Raw genomic sequence first — 22,883 nt, forward strand, 5'->3', positions numbered from 1 at the left:
GGCCCAGATAGTATGGGGGTATCTGACTTTACTTCCAGTCTGCGCTGGGCTGAAGGTGGTATGGCCACACAGCTCTGGATCCTGGTTCCACGAAGCCTGTGAGGGGAGCTAGTTGGAACTAGGCCAGAAAACTGAGAGCCCCTGGGTCTCAAATCCCCTCATCCCCTGCTACAGGGCAAGGCGCGTGAGTCTGGACGCAAACACAGGGCTATAGCGTGGCCCCGCTGGGCAGGGGGATCTTGTAGCCACTGCGCAGGAGCACAAGACAGGCACCCAGCCCTAGGGCTCCCGCCAGCACCACGGCGCCCAGGGCCTTGAGGAAGGAAGTCCTGGTCCGGGTGAAGGAACCGGGGGCCATGATGCCCAGCAGGGCGGTGCTGACGGTGAGAGTGTAGAGGATGGACACGCCCGTGTTGAGCGCCACGATCTTCCCGAACTTGGCGAACGGGGCGATGATGCAGAAGAACAGGGGGACGGTGGCGATGACGGTGGTGAGCGCGCTGGACACGATGGCCACGCCCACGTGCCGGACGGCCTCCAATGTCCTCCACTGGCGCTGAGAGCTGGCATCCTGAGACAGGAGAGAGAGAGAGAGAGAGAGAGAGAGAGAGAGAGAGAGAGAGAGAGAGAGAGAGAGAGAGAGAGAGAAAGAGCTGGGGCTGAGCACCATGCCATCTGTGGGGCATGCCAGTGTACACTGCTACCCCAGGCTGGCTCTGCCTGAGAGGCTCCCATCCCACGCTGAAAGGCTGTAGGACAGGAGGGTAGGCATAGTGGGTCCTCAAAAATGGTGCTCTGACTGGAGTCACTCTATCCTAACCAAAAAGTGCTTAAAAATGTAGATGAGTTAATTTTAGTTGGTCTTAATTTTTTTTTAAAATAAGTCTTCACCTCAAACCAGGAAGAAGAAATAAAACCCGAGATGGTGGACGTTCGCTTTAGTTGTTACCTTGACACAACCCAGAATCACCTGGGAGAGGGGTTGGTCCACATTGGGTTGGGTTGTGGGGCACACAGCCTACCATGTGTGGCGCCGTTCCCTAGGCAGGGGGTGGTGAATTGTGTAGCAGTGGATTAAATTAGTCAAACTAGAGAAGCAAGCAAGCGAGTGAGCGGGCAAGACAGCATGCGTTCAATTTCTCTCTGCTCCAGACTGAAGTATGTGGCTGGGTGTCTGACATTTTTGCCCCATCTGTCCATAATGACGGGCTACAAAGTGAAGCTAAGAGTCAAACAAACCCCTCTTCATCTGAACTGCTTCTTCTCAGGGTTACTTTATCATGGCAATAGGTATTTAACTAGAACAGCTCCGTCCCCAATCCCCTCCTTAGCTCCACAGCGAGCGCTGGCTGTGGTCTCCTGATTGGAAAGACAGCCCCATGCACCTAGGGCTGAGGATGGAGACACTGCAGTCTTGGGGACAGCTTGTAGGACATGGCTTGCCTGGGTGGTCACTACGGCGGTGTCCATCTGTCCGTCCAGGCCCTCCCATTGTCCCGAGGTGGGAGCTGAGTCAGGGGTCAGGCATGCACAGGGCTGCTTACCTCAGCCTGCTGTGGGGGGAGGTTCTCCCCAGCCAGCAGGTAGCCTTCTACCAGATGGACACAGTAATCCACAGAGGAGCCGACCAGGATGGACAGGGAGATGGCCTCCACGGCGCCCATCTCCCAGCCACTCCAGTACATGATGGTGACCACGAGGCAGACGATGCCTGTAGGAGGGACGGCAGGGGTAGAGCCTAGACCTTTCCCCGCCCATGTGGTCCTAGGGGGGCCCCCAGGGAATGGAGACATCTGGAGTCAAGAGGGATGCTGGTGCTTAGTGACAGAGAGAAGGGGAGGGAGGAGGGAGAAAGGAGGAGGGAGGATAGAAAAGGGAGAAGGGAGGAGGGAAAAGGGAGGAGGGAAGAAGGAAGGGGAGGAGGGAGGAAGGAGGAGAGGAGGGAGGAGGGAAGAGGGAGGAGGGAAGAAGGAAGAGGAGGAGGGAGGAAGGAGGAGAGGAGGGAGGAGGGAAGAGGGAGGAGGGAAAAAGGAAGAGGGAGGACGGAGGAAGGAGGAGGGAGGACAGCAAAGGGAGGAAGGAGGAGGGAAGAGGCAGGCACAGCAACATGCCACTCACCTACATGATACCACAGACAGATACCTGGCTCCATTCAGGGAACACAGACAGGTAGTTTCTGTGTGTCACTGTCACACAAGGTCAAGCTGAGGGTCTTTTTTGTAGGGGTAAGGATTGCAATGAAGCCTTTGCTAAGACTGGGTGGCCAGAGGCTCAGAGAAAGCTGTTGCTTTGAGGACTGAAAGACCCCTGCCAGCCTGGCCTTGATGCTCCACCAACCACATGCCCACACCCGGTCCGCTGTCTCCTGCCGTGTGCCCTGGCTGTGTGCCCTGCTGTGTGACCGTCACCCTGGGCACCTACCTAGGATACTCAGGAGCACAGGCAGCAGAAGGAGGACGTGGGTGGTGAACACGGCCACCGCGGCCACACAGATGAGCAGGGAAAGGACCAGGCCATATAGGGCACTCTGTACCCCTGCAAGGTAGGAGAGAAGGATGGGGGGGTACTTCAGGGTGAGGAGACTGCAGCCCTCCTTTCCCCCAATGCAGAGGTTACCCACATTGTACAAACGGGCAGTCATGGCCGCTTAGCCACCCTGCTGCAGCGTGGACTGTAGACAGGTGAATTTTATTTGGAGTTTGAGGAGTTAAACATGCCACCAGAGAGCGGTGGCCTAGGAAGGGTGATGACATACATTTTAAAAGTTATCGTATGTGTGCATGCATGTGCGCATGCACCAGAGCACATGTGTAGAGGTCAGAGGACTTTGTGCAGTTCTTCTTTTCTTCCACCGTGGGATTCAGGGATTGACTCAGACCACCAGGATTAAACTACAAGGGATTTAACCCACAGAGCCATCTCACCGGCCTGAGTGTTACTCTCCAAGTGGCCAAATTCAAGATCACACACAGACAGATGCAGCTGGCAAGAGAGGGCCCACACTCTGGCCTCTCGTCAGGGGCCGCCGCGTAGTTCCTCACTGGGCACAGAGAGACCACGCTGCACTCTCGATGTGGGTAGCTGCCCTTGTGTGGCTGCCCGCCGCCCAGCCTGGGGAAGGGGTGGGCTCACACCCACCTATGATCTCCATGAAGATCTGCTTCCAGTGCTCACAGGTCTGGAAGCCTCGGCGAAGGGCTGAGCCCTCGGGGAAGGCCTGCAGCTGCTGCCGGAGGAAGCTCTCCCAACGCAAGTAGTCTGAGTAGGTCTGGAAGGAGGACTTGCCTTTGTACGTGGTCTGCAGGGGACACAGGCTGGTGAGACTAGTGGGTCTGCTTGGCATCTGCTGAGGACAGCCACTCTGTGGCCACCAGTGAGGTGCCCTGTGAGGAGGCGGGTGCTGACCACCCCATCCGCTGCCACAAGCTCTCTCAACACAACATTCTCTTAGAATATGCCGTGCTCCATGTGCCGCTCTCTGCCTATTCAGGAAGTCCCGAGAAGCTTCCTTTTGTTCAAGATGGGCCTTCTCTGAGCTCTCAAGCACCAACGACCCAGACTTCCTCACAGCTCTCCGACATCTACTCACTGCCTCTGGGCTGACGATGCAAACATACAGGGCCTTGGGCAGCCTGCTAGGCCACACTGCACAGCCCTAAAAGGGATCGAGGACTTTCTTTTCTGTTTCCTCACTGACTGAGTTCGGTTATTCCTATGAAATAGTTTCAGCACGTGACAATGCACAGATGTGTGTGTGTGTGTGTGTGTGTGTGTGTGTGTGTGTGCACTGAGGGTCAGCTTGACAGGGTATGCCATGCTGGATGGTTGAGATGATCAATAACGTTTCTAATTTCAAGTTGACTATGGCACCAGTCTGAATAAAGGAAGGCGGTTCCACCACACACTACAGTGTGGATAGACCTTGAAAGACTTGATGCCCATGGAAAGGACAGCTCTGTTTGATTCCATTTGTGTGATATATTCAGTGTATTCAAGCACATGCACACAGTAGCACGGGGTTGCCATGGGCTGGGAGGAAGGGCAGGAACTTGGTGATTGACGTTTGGTCTCAACAGTGACAATGTGCTTTTCTTTCTATTTTTTTGAGACAGGGTCTGACTACAAGACTCTGACTGGTTAGGAATTCCCTATCTAGATCAGGCTGGTCTTGAACTCACAGAAATCTACTTGCCCCTGTTTCCCAAGTGCTGGGATTAAAGGTGAGTGCCACCATGCCCAGTTGGCAATGATTTTTTAAAATGTCACAAAAAAATGGCTAAAATGTGGGGTGGCCAATCTCTGTTGCCAACTTGACAAGATTTAGAATCGACAAAGATTTGTTGAGATATGTCTCTGGATATGGTGGGGTATTTTCAGGGAGTTAAAGTAATTGAGAGGAACAGACCCATTTTGGATGTGAGCAGCCCTATCCCATGGGTAGGGGTTCTAGATTGAACACAATGTTAAAAAGAAAGTGTTACTTGAATGTGAAAATTCTTTCTCTGCTTCCTGGCCCACCCTGGCAGGAAGTACCCTGTTCTACTACACTGTCTTGGGGGTGGTGGACTAAACTCTGCCTCTCTACCTCCAGTCAATCATTTAGGTTACAGTAATAAAATAACCGATACAGAAAAGCGGTACCAGGAGTGGGGTTGTCACTGTAACTAAGTCTGGGCACACAGCTCTGAGGTCCCTAAAGGTTGTAGGGAGGAATTCAGGAGAGCTTGGAGAAAAACTCTAGAATGCTCTAAGTGGAGCTTACTGGGACATTTTGGTGGGATCTTGGAAGACCAGAATGCAGACAGGAATGTGGATGGTAAAGACTGTGTGCTTGATGTTTCAGATGGGAGCATGGAACTAGAGAATTAGACTCATTGAGAATAGACTAATCTATTGGGAATTAGGCTAGAATCCATTCATGTCATATTCTGGCAAAATAACAGCAAAACATTGTATACATTTAAAGGTGACAGATTAATTAATTTGAGGAAATTTCAAGACAGCATAACACTGAAGCTGTGGGGTGGTTAACGCTACCCACATTTAGCCGGATTTACAGTAAAAATGAGGATCAACCAAACAAAAAGACATAACAGAAGGATTTGAAAAGGGTGCAGTGCATTTACAAAGGAAGATAGTTGAAAGACGTAGACTAGCACTATTAAGGAATATCCAAGCACTCTGGGCGTGGACAGTAGGAATTAATACTCCACTCACTGTTGATTCCAGTGCATGAAAACGATCACTCACTTGAAAAACTTTTCCTTGACAAACACAGGGTCACCAAGGGAAGTGTTTTCCTCAGTTCACTACCTGGGCCCCAGAGGCTACTGAAGCCGTAGTCCTAGGGCTGGTGTTGACCTTGGTGTCATCAATATGGTGCTGCTGTACATGAATACAGGATGCAAAGAGGTCATGGAGTTTGTAATTGTCTTTTTGGTTTTACAGGGGCTCACAGCTAAGAGCTTCCCTTGAGTCTCTGTGGAGACTCTTAAGTCAAGACTTTTGAAAAATGTCAGAACTGTTACGAATCCATTTTTCACTGTGAGACGGACATGAGCCTTTGGGGATGCCAGGGGTAAAAGATTATGACTTAAACTGATATATTTAGGTGTTAAGTTGACAAGGGGTTGACTTGTAACACATTATCTTTATTGTTAATGGCATTGTATTTAGAGGCACCCAGGAGATAGCAAGGAAAACTTGCAGGTTTCTGGACAGTATTGCGTGAGGGAAAGGACTCATCCCACAGACTGGGGTCGGGTCGCAGGCGGGAACAACAAGAGAGGAGAAGGCTGGTGGCGTTCTCATCACTTCACGTTGTTTCCTGGTCTACGGAGAGCTGGTCTCCCCTCTCTGCTACTTCCTCCTCTCCACGATGGACTGAACCCTCTGAAACCATGAGCCAGAATAAATCTTTTCTCTCATAAGTTGTTTCCTCCCTCCTTTCCACTCCCCCCCCCTAATTTTGGTATCAGCAACGAAAAGCCAGTTAATATAGACACTAAGTTTTATAGAGTGTTTTACCAAAAATAAAAAAAAAGGCAACTTTGACCCAGACTGGGATTGTCGCCACTGGGTTAGGGGGTATCTAGTCCACCTGACCTGGATCAGAGGTGTCATGGTCTATACTACAAGTAACACTGACCATGGGTGACTGTGTGGTGGGGGTGGGCTGAGAACAGACACTCCCCTAAGCTTGTCACCTGGTCTCTATTTCTGCCACTTCCAGCAAAGTGTGTTATCTCCATAACAGCCAGACTGGGCAGGTGAAGGCTTTAACGAAAACTTAAAAAAAAAGATTCATTTTATGTACATGGATGTTTTATCTACATACCTATCTGTACGCCAGAAGAGGTCATCTGATCTCCTGAGACTGCAGTTATAGATGATTGTGGGTGCTGGGAACTGAACTCAGGACCTCTGAAAAAGCAAGCTAGTGCTCTTCACTGCTGAGCCATCTCTCCGGCAGTTTTTATTTGTTGTTTTTGATTTTTAACATGGGGTTTCTCTGCATACCTCTGGCTGTCTGGGAACTCACTCTGTGGTCTAGGTTGGTCTTGAACCCAGAGATCCACCTGCTTCTACCTCCTGAGTGCTGAGCACCACCCCTGCCCGGCTAGGGATTTTAAATCCTGCTTCGTAGGTGGAGAATAAGAGGCCAGGGGGTACTGGGGATCTGATCCAGGACATCAGTCAATCACATCAAGATCAGGTAAAGGCTGGGCCCCTGGGTTCCACACAGAGACAGCGGGACATCTTGTCAAGTCTGGGAGGCTAAAGTGCCAGGTGTCAGGGAGGCCAGGTCGGGGGCCATGCCTGTGTGTATAAGTACGTGCACGCTTGTGTACACATGTTCCTGCACCTCCTTGGCAGAGCCAGGGAACATGAAGATGACAGTGGAGAGTCTGCTGGCCTCCTTTACCCTCCTTTATCCCTCTAGGTGTCAGAAAGGGCAGACACGTGCAGTTGGACTGGGTGGTGCCTGACACTAACAACTGCTAGCTGTGACCTCGGGCCAAAGCCTGGCTATCTTTCTCTGGTCTGAGCTGAGGGGAAGGAGTGGATGGGGACAGGGCCCCCACCCCACCCCGGCTCACCGACTCAAAGGCCATGGAGATCCACTGCACACGGCCCTCTTTGACGCCCACCGCCCCGTGGGACAGCTGCCCTGGCAGCAGGTTGGGCTCAGGCAGCTCCTTGCACTCGGGGTGCAACATCTGCAGGAAGGAAGAAATGCTGTACCCTGTGGGGAGAAGCAAGAGGAGGTGCGGCAGGAAAGGCGGTCAGTCCCACACATTACACCTGGGCGCACACCCTCACCTGCCTCTCAAGCTTCCGATGTGTTTGCAGACACTGGGCAGTGTCACTGAGAGGCCTATGACCCACCCTTGCCACTGAGGTGGAAAGTGGCATTTTGGATTACTGCAGTCAAGTAGCCTTTGGACCAGCCACTTGCCCCCCATTCCGGAAGAGCCCCCCCCCAGGCATACCTATCTATACATTTCACTAGCACCCCTCCCCCATCCCCCCACCCCGATTCTCTTGCAAGCCTGTGCACATCTGGAAAACATTTGTACAGGGCTGTGAGTGCCGGACGGACCCACTCGACTACCGACATCCAAACTCTAGGCACATATTATCCTGCACTGTCAAGTGGACCACGCGCTCACCAGGTCCCCAGCCAGGACTGCACATACCTGACGGTAAGCACTGGGCCCCACCTGGCTTCACCAGCTCCGAGTTGCCCGCGATGGCCTTGCAGAGGCGACACAGGTGCCCGATCTCTTTGAAGAGGTCAAAGCTGCTGTCGTAGATGACGCTGCCCTTTCCCAAGGAGACACACAGGCCCGGGCACTCAGTGAGTTGCGGACTCAGTCCCAGGTTTCCCTTCCCCCATGGTGGGCAGACAGACTCTGCAGCCGCTCCCTTGTCCCGTGTCACACCCTCACGTGGATACCCATGACTCCCTTTGGCACTTCTGCTCTGGTAATTGCCTACCCTACAGTTCCCTGCACCCGCCTCCATTTTTCCTCTCAACTGGACTTAATGCTTGTCTCCCTTGCTTTTGGCCTGCTCTGTCTTGGCTGCCTGCCTGCCTTCTCCTCAGGCTCCCATCCCTGCTCTGAATGTGGACAGTGTCCCTCTGACTGGAAAGACAAACAAACCTCCTCTTCTCCCCTCTGTTCATTGACGGGCTGTACCTTCCATGCCTGTGGCCAACCCGAATGTGACCTCTAGTGACCCTGGAAGTACACCTGTCAGGCCCTTCATGGGTCAGTGATGTCAACATACAGAGTCCACACCAGAGGAGGCCGGGCCTGACACAGGATTCCTCTCATCTGTTCTTGGCCCTGAAGGCAAGGCAGCAGGTGTGGGTCCCTAAATGTACCCATATTCCCGGGTCATTCTCAATCAGTTCTCCCCCTCCAGGGGAATGACGCTCCCTCAGAAGCCCCTGTGGGCTGGAGGAGCTGTGTAGGAGTCGGGTGTGTGTGAGGGACCAGACTGCCGGGCCACACACAGGTGCCTGTCCTCAAGTGTCTGCTGCAGCCACGACCTTTCTACACCTGCCTAAAGTGGCCATACCGGGTCCCCGATGACGTGGTTGTCCATCTGCTGGGTGCGGTTGATGCCAAGGATGCCAAACACAACGAAGACCATGGCTCCTGTGTCCACCAGTGGCCGCACCGCAGGCTTCCCACAGCCTGTGTTCACACAAGGGTTGAAGCCAAAGGTGGCAGAGATGCGGGCCTTGGGCACTGCAGGAGGGGAGTCAGAGCCGACACTGAGGGTAGGCCAGACTTGTGAGGCTCCCCTCGACCCCCTCCCCCGCACCGGGGATGTGCCCCAAGTACCTTTGTCACTAGGCACGTAGAAGAAGCCTTTGGTGGGCCCATCGGGGCTGGAGCTGAGCAAGCAACCAGGTGGCGCCACACACAGGCGCCCGTGGAAGGGGGGCTTGTGAGACTGAGCAAAGTACAGCTTCCTGTGGAGGCAGGGAGGCCAGGCTGAGTCGGGAAGGCACTGGGTGCCCAGGGCTGGGGGCTGGGGGCTTGTTTTAGTTCTGGCGCTGCCAAGACCAACCTGACCCTGACCAAGACTCTTCCCTTTGGCTCTCCGTCTCTCGCCCTGGCACAAGAGGGGAAAAGCCCAAGTGTCCACTTTTAAAACTGTCCCCCGGAGTTCAGGAAGGACCTAGGGTAAGCCTTAGTGTGCCCCACACCCAGCCTATTGACCTACTGACCTACTGACCTACTGGCCTATTGACCTACTGACCCACAGAACCCGAGGAGTCAAGATACGTTGAGTTTGCCACTGGCTTCTAGTTCTTCTCAACTGCTCAGCCAGGGAACTGGCAAGTCCCAGGCCATGTCTGTACATATTGAGCTAGCCTGGCCCTGGGCTTGGGAGCAGACAGTCTACCCTGAGACAGGGAAGGACCCAGCTAGAGCCACCTCACCGCCCGCTGCCTCCTCTCTTCACCCCTCTACTCCAAGTAGAATCAACCTGTTAGGGTCGGAGAGCTGAATGCCCTAAATGTGGTTTCTTATCAGACCATGGTCTCCAGGTAGCACACGCAGTACAAGCCTGGCATTGGGATGCCCTCCTGAGATGGGAGCTGAGCTGTTCCTGTTCCTGAGGTTGGCTCCTGGTCTGCCAGGAAGCTGCTGCCACCTGGTATGGTAGCTGCCACCTGGTATGGTAGCTGCCACCTGGTAGCTGCCTGTCTCCCAGGGAGGTGCTCATTACCCTGTCCTGCCCGTAGCATGCAGACACACAGCCGCACTGAATGTTTGTGAAATTAATGGCTGGATACTTGGGTCAAGGCAGCCTTACTTGATAAATAAGGCTATATTCACAACACGAGGGTATAAAGCCTGGGACAAGACTGCCTTGGGGACTTGGGACCCCGTGAGGTGGGGAATGGAGCTCTCCTTTTTAAAATATTTATTTATTTTGTTTCTATGAGTACACTGTCACTATCTTCAGACAGCACCAGACGAGGGAGTCAGATCCCATTACAGATGGTTGGGAACCACCATGTGGTTGCTGGGAATTGAACTCAGGACCTCTAGAAGAGCAGTTAGTGCTCTTAACCACTGAGCCATCTCTCCAGCCCAAGAATGGTGCTCACATTCAGCAAGAACTAGTCACTTGCTGCATGCCAGGAGGTAGTGATGGAGAATAAAGCAGACACTACAACGGATACGACCTACACCACGCCCAGCCATCTAGAAAAGGGTCACGGGAAGCTGGCTGCTTATTAAGAGTGGGTGAGAACCTTGGACAGGAAGTGTGGGCACACATTCATCCCACCAGTGGAGACCTCCTGAGAGCCTGTCAGGTGACAAACACATGAATTGCCTCCTGACCGACCCCTCAGAGGGCCCTGAGGGACACAATCCAGGGTTGGAGAGGTCACATGCCAGACCCACGTGACTGCAGGTGGCAACTCGGGGCAGAAACAGCAGCAGGTGCTGCATAGAGAATCTGAATGGGGTGATGGGGGATGGGACAGGGGCTCTGTACAGGGACAGCTTCACCACCACCCCCCTGCCCCCGGAAGTGGCTTTAGGCTAGAAACTTGAATCCCGAGGCGTAAGGCTCCAGGACATGAGGAGACTGTCCTGGGGACAGAGGGTAGCTGCCAAGACCATGAGGTAGATCCAGACAGCCTCAGTGACCCTGCAGAGCTGACAGGAGAAGTAGTAAACTGGAACAGGGATTGTGGGCCAGTCATCTTTGCCAGTGTCCCCACCCCTAGAGCGAGAGAAGCGAGGCCAAGTCACGGTAGCCTGGGCGCCATGCCTGCACAGCTCTTACCGAGTGTGCTGTTGCTCCTTGGTGGCCACGTAAAAGCTGAAGTCAGACTTCCAGCCCCTCCGGGCGTCACAGGCCAAGGCCGTCACCATCCACTTGCGGGAGGGGCTCGCCGTCTGGAGCAGCCCTACTGTAGACATACAAGCGGTCAGCTTCTTGGTGAAGTCACCAAAAGGCGCTCTATACACCTAAGCAGTGGGTTGACAGAGACAAGACACGTGACTCGGGGAGGCTGCTTGGGCCCTCCCGGCCTCAAGGTCTGTCCCCTCCCTCCCTGACCTATCTCCCGCCCTGTCCTGGTCCCCAGAGCTCAGAAGCTTGGATTTGAACTCCAAAGTGGGCAACTTCTCCTCTCTCCCTTCACCCCCTTTCTCTCTGAACCTCATTTCTTTTCCGATGGGTTAGCCTTAACTGTTGACTTGACCCAACCAAAAATTGTCTGAGAAGAGGGTTTAAATGAAGGACTGTCTACATTGGGTTGGCTTGTGGGCATGCCCGTGGAAGATGTCTCAAGTTAACTGACGCGGGAAGACGCAGCCCACTGTGGGCGGTGCCATTCCCTATTCAGGGGCTCCTGAACTGTCTAAGGATGAGAAATAGAGCCAAGCACAAGCAAACAAACATGGATGCATTTATTTCCCTGTTTTTTACGGTGGGTGTGATGGGACTCCATGTTTGAAGTCCTTTCCTTGATTTCCCCACAGTGATGGACTGTGACCTAGAATTAATTATAAGCTGAAGTAAACCTCTTTCTCCCCTAAGTTGCTTTTCATTGGGGGTATTATTCTTTTTTTTTTTTTATCACAGCAAGAGAAAAACTAGGATACTAGGTGTCTTCTTGGGACAGGCTCTGTGCCTGGATCTAAGGACCGAGCCTGGGCAGGATGGGCAAGGCCTTGCCCCAGCTGGCAGTGGGGATGGTGTCGGATTCCGGTTGTGCCGGGTTCAGTCAGACAGGACCATCGGGTGAGAGAAAGGCACCCTGAGAAGTGAGGCCAGGTAGGGCTGTTGAGGGAGGGGTTGTATTTGTGGCAGGGAGGACAGGTAGGTTCCTCTGGGCCAGTCATCTGGCCAGTGGGAAGGGTTAAGGAACAGGAATGATCCTGTTGAGGGGACACTGAATCTGGGTGTGCCCACGGGAGACTGTCTTCTGGGCAATCTCTTTGTTATGGGACCAACAATGGGCTGTCATGGTGGCACAGTTACTGCACTCCATTGTCAGGTGGTACAGAGCTCTCAACCTGTACAACCAACAATGTCTTTTATATCCCCATTTCACAGATCAGGAAACCGAGGCTCAGAGAGACTGAATCACCTGCCCGACAACATCTGGTTACACAAGGCAGCGCTTGGACTGAAGCCCAGCTCTGTCTGCAGAGCCTGCCACACGTCTGACTGCTGCGGCAGACCCTCACGCACCCGGAACAGCTCCATCCTCAAGGGCCCTGCTCCCCGCCTACACGGCCAGCATGGCCCCCATGGTCCCTCCTCAGCACCTAACTTCATGACAGCCTGGGCTCACCTGGAAGGATGGCACCTCTCCGTCTCCAGGGGACACGGCTTGCCAGGGCGCCGGTAGGCTGGCATTGAGGGAAAGCCGGTAGACAGCAGGGTGGCCGTTGCTCTTGACTTTGGAGATGTACACGGTGCTCATGGACTCTGCAGATATGCAAGGGATGACAGAGGAGAGGACGGTGACCAAGGCAGCCTCAGGATGTGACAGAAGCCCACCTTACTTAGCTCTGTCGGCCGAGGAGCTGAGCCCTGGTCTTAGGCTCATCCTCGGGTGTCGGTGCCACCCCTCTGTACTGGAAAGGATCCGTAGGGAGGAAGGTGGGAGGTGACTGTCCCGGGTGGGACGGTGGCTGTGATGGTGGCGGGTGACGACGACAGGGTGGGGTAGTTAGAGTCAGATGGTGGGAGGTGGTAGCAGTCACAGACGGAGTCACCCATGATGGTGAAGATACCAGCAGTGGAGTAGGGGGTAGTGTTGCCATCAATGAGACAGTGTGAGAAGTGAGGCTAGGTCTGATAATGACACGGTGACAATACCGTGGGTGACAGGGACAGATGTAAACGTTCACTGGGGTTACCTCCCCTTGTATACTTGTCTCAGTAACCTTTCTACTGGAGAGACCCCAGGAGAGGTGAGCCAAGGTTCAAGACACCCCCATACTGGCTCTCAAAATGGCGACCATGGCAAGCTCATCATGGAGGCTACAGTAGATAGAAACCTAGAGTTCTAGTCAGGGTAGGGGGCTGAGGTGACGTGAGGGTCCTGAGGTATACATATGCTGTCCCTCAGCTGACCCCAGGACACAGGTTCTTGTTCCCTTGGGAGTACAGGCTTTAGATGTGACCCGCTCTCCACGCAGAGTCAGACATGAGAGCACCAGGGTACACTGACGCACCCCACCCCACTCACCCTGTGCCATGGTCTCTGGCCGGCTGGCCCAGGAAACCCCGGAGCCTCGCTTCTTCTTCTCCAGGGATGTCCTGACATTGTTCTGCAAGCTGTGAGGCTTCTCCTGGAACAGACCTGTCCCCCCACCCCGTCCCCACCGCCTCACTGAGTCAGGGCCGTGGGATCCTCTCTGGCCACGCCTGCTAGGCGAGGAGGAGGGGCCAGAGGCTGGAGGGAGTGGACAGCAGAGATTTGAAAGGAGACTCAGCAAAACCAAAGAACACTGGGGGCTGGAGAGATGGCTCAGTGGTTAAGAGCACTGACTGCTCTTCTGAAGGTCCTGAGTTCAAATCCCAACAATCCCATGCTGGCTCACCACCATCCATAATGCCCTCTTTTGGTGTGTCTGGAGACAGCTACAGTGTACTTATATATAATGAATAAATAAATCTTTAATAAAAACAAAACCAACCCATCAAATGTTTACTATGTCTCCATCTGGAGGGGTCATGCAGGGATGTCTCCATGTGCCCACTGGCTTTCCCAATTTTATTGGGTGAGGGTAAGGTTGGGCAATGGCCTGCCTTATCGTAGCACTACAGGTGAAGTTTTTGTCTAACTGAGAGGAACATCACACTTTAAAATAGCAGTCTTTGGGCTGGCAAGATGGCTCAGCAGTTAAGAGCACCAACTGCTCTTCCAAAGGTCCTGAGTTCAAATCCTGGCAACCCCATGGTGCCTCCCAACCATCCGTAATGAGATCTGACTCTCTCTTCTGGTGTGTCTGAAGATGGCTACAGTGTACTTACATATAATAAATAAGTAAATAAGTAAATAAATAAATAAATCTTTAAAAATGAAATAAAATAGCAGTCTTCATAGGCACCCCGAAGCAGGGGCTATCAGAGGAATAAGCTGTGGTTTTGAGAACCAGGGACCACAGGGACCGGGAAGTGAGGGCATCCAGGAGATGCCGCCTTCTTTGCCACCATGCCACAGGTCCCCACAGAACGGGGTTCAGACCTGCAGAGGGCTGCTGAGACGTCTGTCCTGCTGGGGAGGTGGAGGTGGCAGGGGACAGGCAGGGGGTCCCCAGGAGTGTGTGTGTTGTGAACGGGGGAGCCCCAGTGGAGATCTGGGGGCTGAGCTGCGGCTGTCTGTGAGAGGCGAGGCTCTGGGTTCCTGTCAGAGCCCCAGCCCAGCCGGTTATCACGCATTCAGCTCCTGCCCTGACCCGGGAAGGCTGGGTTAATGGGAACGACGCCCTGGTTACGGGAGGCAATGGGGGCTGGTCTCTGGAGCTGCAGGCCTCCAGCTCAGTTAAGCCTCGGCTAGTCCCTTCTACCCACGGGAGCAGAGTGGCCTGACCCTTGTCCACCCCTGCTCGCCCGGCTCTCCCTGCCCTAAGGGCTCAGACCAGACACCCTGAAAGCCACTCCCTGCCTCCTGCTTCCCTCAACCCCTGCCTGTCAGCATCGACAGGTCGTAAATCACTCCCTAAACTGACTCCTTAGCTGACTCTTGCAGAGATACGCCCACAGCCATCTGGTCCACCAACCCCAAAGCCCCCAGAGCCCCGATCCTCCCACCAATGAACTAGTCCCAGCTCCTGCCACCCTCCCCTCAGTCTTGGCTCTGCCTTTCCCTGTCACTGCCACAGCCCTCAGCCTGGCCTGACTGACCCTCCCCCTCTCCTCTGGGTCTAACCTACTCTCCCCCTCCTCAGCTGTTTTAAGTATCTGCTTAGACGCCTCCTCCAGGCAGCCTTCCGGGGTATTCATGCCCACAGAGCACCCGATCCTTCCTCCACAAAGGCTCTCATCTGCTACTCTAACAGCGTGTCCCCGACTCTGTAGTGTGGCACCCCTGAGCCCAGGATATCCCTCCAGCTCATGCTGTCTCGCAGGCCAACAGTGGGCTCAGCCGCCACGGCAGGCGGGCTCAGCCAGCGGGGATCCTCACCGGAGCAGGTGATGCAGGATATTCCCTCTGCGCTCAGGTTGTACTTGAGGTCCAGCAGCACCTGAATGTTGGTGTCTGGCCGGAAGAGCAGTGGGGCCCGGCTGGCCGGGCGGAGCCGGCTGGCGAACACCAGGGACAGGATGAGGATGGAAGCGAAAAGCCCTGCGAGGAAGTGCCCTGTGAGATGGCGTCCTGGGAAGGATCCGAGGCTGGCATCTCACCCTGGCAGAATGGTTGTCAGTGTGGAGGGCAGGGGGAGGAGGAGAAGGAGGAGGGGGAGAAGAACAAGGAGGAGGAGGGGAAGGGGAGGAGGAGGGGGAGGGAGAGTGAGGAGGAGGAGGGGGAGGGGGATGAGGAGGAGGAGGAGGAAGAGGAGGAGGAAGAGGAGGAGGCGGAGGGGGAGGATGGGGAGAAGGGGAAGGAGGAGAAGGTGGATGAGGAGAAGGATGAAGAGGAGGAGGAGGGGGAGGAGAGGGAGGAGGGGGAGGGGAATGAGGAGGAGGGGAAGAGGGAGAAAAGGGAGAGGAGGGGAAGGGGGTAGGAGGGGAGGGGGAGGAGAGAAGGGGAAGGGTAAGAGGGAGAGGAGGGGGGAGGGGGAGGACGAGAAGAAGGAGGGGAAGGAGGGGGAGGACGAGGAGGAAGAGGAGGAAGAGGAGGAAGAGGAGGAAGAGGAGGAAGGAGATAGCCCCATCAGAGGCAGGGATAGCGATTGTGTTTGTGGAGTTGCTGGGGCCTGGCTGTACATTACAAGCTGACACTCCTCCACAAGGGCTCGCTAGTGCCCTGAACTATCTGTCCGTCCCTGAAGAGCAGGTACTTCTCTTTGACCGCAGTAGCTCTGATCATGCAGAGCACTTGGCCGTCCAGCCCTGTACCAGGCCAAGACCTTTATTTATATGCGCCAAACTCCTTACAGTTGTCTTCCTAGTCCCTTGTTTGTTTTTGGTGCTAGGGAGACAGAGCCTAGGCCTGGTGTGCTGAGCTATGCCGTGGCCCCAGACACTGTCACCACCCCCATTTATAGGGCAAGAACTCAAGTGTTAGACTGGCTGGCACAGCCAAGGGCAGAGGGCAGAACCGGGGTTCAAACTCAGCCAGCTAGCCTACGCCAGGGCCAAGCATGCGTACACTGCGCTCTTGTCTGGCACACAGCAGCTTGTAAGCGGTGGTTGAGGAGGCCCAGGGGCAGCCCACCTAGGAAGAGGAGGAGGCAGAGACGAGGTGTGCTCAGCCCTCTGAGAGCTACTGAGCTTGTCGCCTGTGCGGTGTGGAGTGTGGGTGTGGGTGTGGGTGTGGGTGTGTCTGCCTTCAGGAAGGAATTGGGGGCACACTCACCTACGATCACCCAGCGACTCTTGACAGCTGCCCACAAGACCCAGCGGTGCAACAGCTCTTGCAGCTGGGCGAGGAGCTGGCCCCTGCTGTTCCCACTGGCGGCGGGCTGCAGACCCTCGCAGTGCACAGAGACCAGTGATACATCTCCCAGCTCTAGAGACACTGCCAGGCAGAGTGGCAGACAGTCAGTGTCTGAGCCACAGCCTGCCCCGGCCCACACCTGCCCTGGCAAAGCCCAGTGCTAGGGGAGGGTCTCCACCCCGCCTTCTGGCCTGGGTCCCTTGGGGCCTGCTTATCTCTGAAGCTCCCTCTGCGGGCCGTCCCCACTCCGGCCAGCCAGCTCTCACCTGGTTCATCCTCGACATTCAGTAAGGGTATGTCATCATCCAGGTAGGGTAGGGGTCCCCGAGCAGGGCCATCCCCAGCCCGCTCTGGAGCTGTAAACAGGTCCCCGGGAAAATGCAAGGAGCTCTTGTGGCCGCACTTCTGGTGGCAGCTGTGGAGGACATGGCGCGAGGCTGGGAGTCAGGGCACCCAGAGAGGATGGTGGGCAAGGGGAATGGTTCGTGCCCAGGCAGCAAACGGCTGCTCCGGATGGACTTGCAGGGGAGGCGCCACTGACTGACTACGAGAGCTGAGAGCGAGCGGAGAGCCAGGGCTGAGTTTCTTCTGCAGCTATCCACCCTCAGCTGCTACTCTTCCTCTCGGGACACGCGGGGTCGCAGGAGGTGAGAAAGCTACCCCACGATTCCCTAGGTTAGGGTCCTGCCTAAGATGTACATTACGGAAATGGTGGTTTTAAAGACGTAAGCATGCCCACCTCCTGTTCATACGCCGTTACACTGCCGCTGCTGCTGGTTTAGAGAGAGAGGGCGGCACGTCGTGGCCACGTAGGATGTGAAGGGTGAAGGCTGCTCACCTGCTCTGGCAGGAGCTCTCCAGGGGTGCCATGTAGAGGCTCCAGAGGCCCAGGGCGGCAGGCATGGTGAACAGCACAGCCAGCCAGCAGCAGGTCACAATCAGGGACATGAACAAGCCGAAGTCGTGCACAGCGGGGATCTGTAGCCAGGAGGCAGCGAGGACAGAGCACGGTGAGGCGTGGGAGTCTCTATGCCCCGAGACAACCAGAAAGCGGGGTCTCTCCACACTGAAGTAGGAACCGTTTACAGCACAATAGCACTGGGCCTGGATGCCAGAAGCTGTGCAGGGCCCAGCAGCTGAGGAAGCACTTGCTCCACCTGAGGGCAGAGGCTACCTGCAGTCACCTGGGGGCGGCCAGAGTAACCAGCGGGGAGCGGCCATTACTGAAGACATATCACACAAAACCAGGAGGCAGGCTGATGGAGAGGAAGGACAGCACCCAACAGGGGAAGAAGGGAGTCCCAGAAATCTCACAGGGACCTGCCCAGGGCTGTGGCGATTGGAGGAACCCCTCCCCAAACAGCAGGCCGACCTGAAGTTTGTCAAATCCCTTCACCATCTGCTCATCCCAGACCCAGAATAACCCACTGAGAAACTGAGGCCCAGAGAGGTTTACATGAGTTATGTGGACAGGTTACAAAGCCTCTCAAAGATGTGGTTACCTTACTGAGGAATACAGAAGTGGGAGTGGGAGAGAGGGGGAGGGATGGGGAGAGAGGAAAGAGAAGCGGAGGGAGGGAGAGAGGAAGCAGACGGCTCGGATGTACAAGAGATCAAAATGGGTCATGAAGAGCTCAGGCCAGGAGTGAGGAGACTGTTGGCTTCACCATTTACCAGCTGTGCGACCACGATAGAGTCCCTTTACCTTTCTGGGCCCCAGTTTCTGTGCTAGGAAGACAGAGATGGTGACACTTTTATCTTGGGCTGTGTTGACCAGATGGTAAAGAGGTCAGAAATGGTGGTGCACTGGACTGCTGTAGCCGCCCCACATGTTGGTTAGTCACAGAAACGACCTGCAGAGTCACCGCTAGGGCCCTGAGATGAAGGTGCTGTGGTCCGGAGCCACCCACGTGTGGGCGGATGGGGAGTCAGGACAAGGACCTCGGGCAGGCTTCGCACCTGGGAGAAGACATTGGCCGCATAGGCGGCGGCAGTGGTCAGTGAGGTGAAGAAGGTGGCCTTGCCTGCCGTCTGGATCGTGTGGATCATCCGCAGTTGGGGGTCTTCCAGGTGGGTGGCCTGGCGGTACGTGTTGATGAATACAAAGACATCGTCCACACCTGCAGGAAGAGCAGGCCAGCGGGCAGCTCAGCTCAGGTCCCACTTCTGTGTGCCTCAGGTCAGGTGCCAGGTGGCTCACCTCTGGCCATCTGACTGGCTCCACCCTGATGTCAAGCCCCACCCACCAGGCTCTTGGTTGCACCCAGCATCTCTAAGCTCCACCCACTAAGTCTTCAAGCCCCACCCACCAGTCTTCAAGCCACACCCACTAGTCTTCAAGCCACATCCACCAGATATCATGGCCTCACCCAGCCTCTCCAAGCCCCACCCACTGTGCCCAAGCATCACCCAGCATGCACCTTGGCTCCACTCACTGTTCGAGACCCACCCATAAAGTCTCAAGTCCCACCTACCAGCCTCTGTGGCCACCGCTGACGGAGTTCAAGCCCCATCCATCAAGCTTCCTGGCCCCACCCACCACTCTTCCAAAGATTAGTTTCTTATCTCCCCACCGCTCTCATCATCACCCAGAATGCTTTCTTGGGGTGGGGGAGAGGGACAGAGTTCTCAAGTGGGAGTCCCCTGCTGTGGCTGGCAAACAACTCACCGATGCCTACAATCACAAAGGCGGCCACTCCATTGAGGATGCCCAAGTACTGGATGCCAAAGACCACGTGGTAGAGAAAGAGTGCCACCAGGCAGCTGAGACCGATGCTGGCAATCCCAAAGAAGGACAGGAACACTGGGCAGGACAGGAAGCAGAAGGGACCATGGGGAGGGCCATCGCAGAACACAGAACACCCCCACTTCAATGACCCTGACCTCAGCCCCTCATGCTGAGCTCCCCGCATCGCCCTGTCTGCTCCTGGGCATGCGCGGGGACAATTTGCAGAATTTGAAGCCTTTTGTTCCCAGAGAAGGGACTGGACAGGAGGCCTGTGTGGCAGGTCAAATCATCCGTGGAAGTTCTTCCAAATCCCACTAACCTCGAATACACAGAGAGACTCGTGAGTGTTTTATATTGTGCATCGCCTGGGGGGAACCAGAGGTTCCATGGTGCAGGACCTGTGTCCCGTTGACCACTAGATTCTGGTGAGTCAGAACATCGGGCATTTATCTAGCACCCAATTAACATCTGCTGCATGGATGATTGCATGTCTTGTGCAGTTTTCTATCCCTGCTCACATGGGCAAGCGTCCTGCATACAAGCAGCAGTTAGGGGTAGTTAGTGCAGGTGAGCAGGTGATGGCCGCGGGGCTGTGAGCCGCGGGCAAAAGGGCGGCTGCTATGGTACAGTAAGCAGGCTCTTGAATGATCCACAACGGACTAAAACTATCCCAGATGCCCCGACACAAAGTTACCGCAGTGTCTGAGCACCATTTGGCCCAGCTCTAAGGAACTGGATTTTAAGGCTCTCCCGGTATCCTTGAGCCGGTCAGTGCGGAGCCGCAGGGAGGGAAGGCGCGGGCTCCCGTGAGCCTTCAGAGACGCCATACCGTGAGCCTTCGGAGATGCCATACCTGAGCAGGAGGTTAGGATATAGACAAGGGCAGCGATGCAGCTGCTGCTGATGAAGGCCAGGAGCATGTCGTTGTTGAAGGTCCGGCGTACCTCATAGTCGAAGAGGTCCGTCCCCCCATAGAGGACCTGGACTTTGCTGGGGGAGGGGGGCCATGGAGAAAGACAGGAAGGGGATTAAAGATGGCTGTGGCCTCTTGCTGCCCTTCATCGGTGGCTCTTTACCTTGGCTGCTCATCAGAATCGCCTGAGCTTCCAAAAGTCCTGATATCTAGGCAGGATGCCAGGCAAATTAAATCAGAATGTCCTGGGTGGAGCTGAATCAAGGTTTTCCCCCCTCCAGATCTCCCAGGTTGATTCCATGTGTAGCTGAGGTTGAGAACTACCATTCTACACAGATAATAATCAACGACAACCAGCCCCTCCATCATCTTCCGGTTCTCAACCGTCCACAGCAGCCTACAGTCGATCCCACGGGCCCCAGGTAACCCCGTTTCACGCTGCCCTTCAGTGTGTGCTCCTGACATGTCATTTTCCTCAGGAACCCCAGCTGGGACGATCACACAGTTTTCCTTCTGTGTGGATGTGGATGTGGTATGTGCATACATGTTCATATGTGTGTGCATGTGTGAGGGTGTGGAGGCACAATGTTGATATAGCCTCCCTTGGTTGTGCTACAACTTAACTGAGGCAGAGTTTGCAACAGAACCCAGGGTTCTCAGTCACAGCTAGTTTGGCTAACCAGCTTGCGCAGGGGCCACATGTCCACTTCATAAGTTTTATAATGACAGGTGGGCTGCCACACTGATCCAGTGTTTATGTGTGTTCTGTGGACCCGAACTCAGGTCCTCACACTCAGGCAATAAATACTCTAACCACTGGGCAATCTCCCAAACCTCACACCCTCGCACTGTGTGTGTGTGTGTGTGTGTGTGTGTGTGTCCCTGGCTGGCTAGAATGTTCTCTGTACCCCAGACTAGACTTTTGTGCTGTGCTATGCTGTGCTGTGTGTATGTGCATGTGAGTGCATGCTATGCACACACACCAGGCTAGACCTGAACTCACAGAAGTCTGTCTGCCTCTGCCTCAGATCTGCCTGGGATTAAAGGTCTCTACTCCACCCAGCCACCCCAAACTCTTTATTTTTATTTTATTGACGTGTGAGCCGTGTATGTGTGGATGCTTACAGAGGCTCGAGGGAGGCGTCAGATCCGGATCTGGAATTACAGATGCTCGTGAGCTACCTGATGTGGGTGCTGAGACTTGAACCTGAATCCTCTGGAAGAGTACTGCATGCTCCTAACCACTGAGCCATCTCTGCGGCACTCAAACTGCTTTAAAATACAAGCAAGAGTGACATTTTTGGCAGTTCTGGGGAAACGGCTTCACATCAGGACTGTCTCACTGCTGCAACCACAAGATATGAGAGAATGGGGCTGGAGAGATGGCTGAGTACTTAAGATCTCCTACATTCTTACAGAGGACCTGGTTCAACTCCCAGCACCCACACAGTGGCTCGCAAGCATACACAGCCCTGGTTACAGGGGACCCAACAAGCACTCACATGCACACCATACATGCATACAGGTAACATTCGTGACCATAAAAGAAAAACAAATAAATCTAAAAGATAAAAATCCTTTTTAAGATATGAGAGAAAACACGTGACACAGGACTCTGGACGTCAGAGCACAGAGGACGGCTATCCTCTGAAGTAGGAAATGAAGCAGGCACTGTGGGTTCCAGGGCTGGCGCCTCGAATGGCGTAGCTGGACCCAGGGCAGCCTCACGGATTGGTTAGTAGATTCTCTAGCAGCGGGAAAATTCTTCAAACTCGACAAAAGCTGTGAACCTGTTGACCCAAAGGCCAAACAACTGAAGGGACTGCAGTGCACACCACAGATGAACCGCTTGGACACTCTCACCAGGAGAGAAACTGACAGAGAGGAGAAGACACGTCACGGACCACAGAACAAAGAGAAGAACAAGGCCATTCTCAGTGCCAGAAAATAGCAGAGCCGTGTCCCCAGACACTCAGGGGACGCTCAACCCAGAATGCTGTACCCAGAAAAACACATTTCAAAAGCAAAGGCAAAAAACAAAACTCTGTCAGATGTACAAGCCCGAAATTACCTCTGGTACACAGACACTACTGAAGATGCTAAGAGGGCCCCTCTGGCGGAAGGAAGATGACAGCGTGCAGGAGGCACTGAGGAGAAAATGCACCGTAAATGGAGATGTGACAAGTAAGACACGAGTGAGCTCCAGGACAGCCAAGGCTATACAGAGAAGCCTGTCTCAAAACAAGCACACACACACACACACACACACACACACACAACCAAAACACCAAACAAACAAACCACAAACAAAAGAAAAAGACATGCAACATTTTTATTTATTTCTACAAAAGAAAACTGTCTACTTAAAAATAATACAGGTGCATGGTTGTTATAACAAACAGATTGTGGACCATAGCACTGTAGGGGAAGCTCCGAAGGATATGACAGGGTGATATGGTACCATCTTAAAGATGTGCTTAAAGATGTACTGTGATATTTAGCATACTACAAATCCTAAAGTAGCTACTACTAAGAGTTATGGCTACCGAGAAAAATAAGATGAAAATAAAAGCAATATTTTAAATTTAAATAAATTAAAATAAAATAAATATTTTAATTTTTTTTTTAAATTCCCA

At 54.2% G+C, this 22,883-nt stretch overlaps 1 protein-coding gene across 1 annotated transcript in view; it reads right to left on the minus strand.

Annotated features, from left to right (window-relative positions):
• Positions 1–208: 208 nt before the first annotated feature.
• The window catches only part of Disp3 (dispatched RND transporter family member 3), a 31,245-nt gene continuing 8,570 nt past the window's right edge, over positions 209–22,883 (minus strand). The window contains exons 3-20 of the mRNA XM_052175754.1: positions 20,188–20,324; positions 19,275–19,409; positions 18,566–18,726; positions 17,445–17,584; positions 16,873–17,021; positions 16,526–16,687; positions 15,191–15,352; positions 13,250–13,363; positions 12,347–12,483; positions 10,828–11,012; positions 8,859–8,989; positions 8,590–8,762; positions 7,701–7,827; positions 7,101–7,246; positions 3,139–3,298; positions 2,422–2,535; positions 1,545–1,711; positions 209–571 (exon numbers count right to left, since the gene is read on the minus strand). Of these exons, the coding sequence (XP_052031714.1) occupies positions 209–571; positions 1,545–1,711; positions 2,422–2,535; positions 3,139–3,298; positions 7,101–7,246; positions 7,701–7,827; positions 8,590–8,762; positions 8,859–8,989; positions 10,828–11,012; positions 12,347–12,483; positions 13,250–13,363; positions 15,191–15,352; positions 16,526–16,687; positions 16,873–17,021; positions 17,445–17,584; positions 18,566–18,726; positions 19,275–19,409; positions 20,188–20,324 (2,863 nt within the window). The remainder of the gene's footprint in view (positions 572–1,544; positions 1,712–2,421; positions 2,536–3,138; positions 3,299–7,100; positions 7,247–7,700; positions 7,828–8,589; positions 8,763–8,858; positions 8,990–10,827; positions 11,013–12,346; positions 12,484–13,249; positions 13,364–15,190; positions 15,353–16,525; positions 16,688–16,872; positions 17,022–17,444; positions 17,585–18,565; positions 18,727–19,274; positions 19,410–20,187; positions 20,325–22,883) is intronic.

This window comes from Apodemus sylvaticus, chromosome 3 (genome assembly GCF_947179515.1).
Source record: "Apodemus sylvaticus chromosome 3, mApoSyl1.1, whole genome shotgun sequence".
In the NCBI taxonomy this organism is placed as follows: Eukaryota; Metazoa; Chordata; class Mammalia; order Rodentia; family Muridae; genus Apodemus; species Apodemus sylvaticus.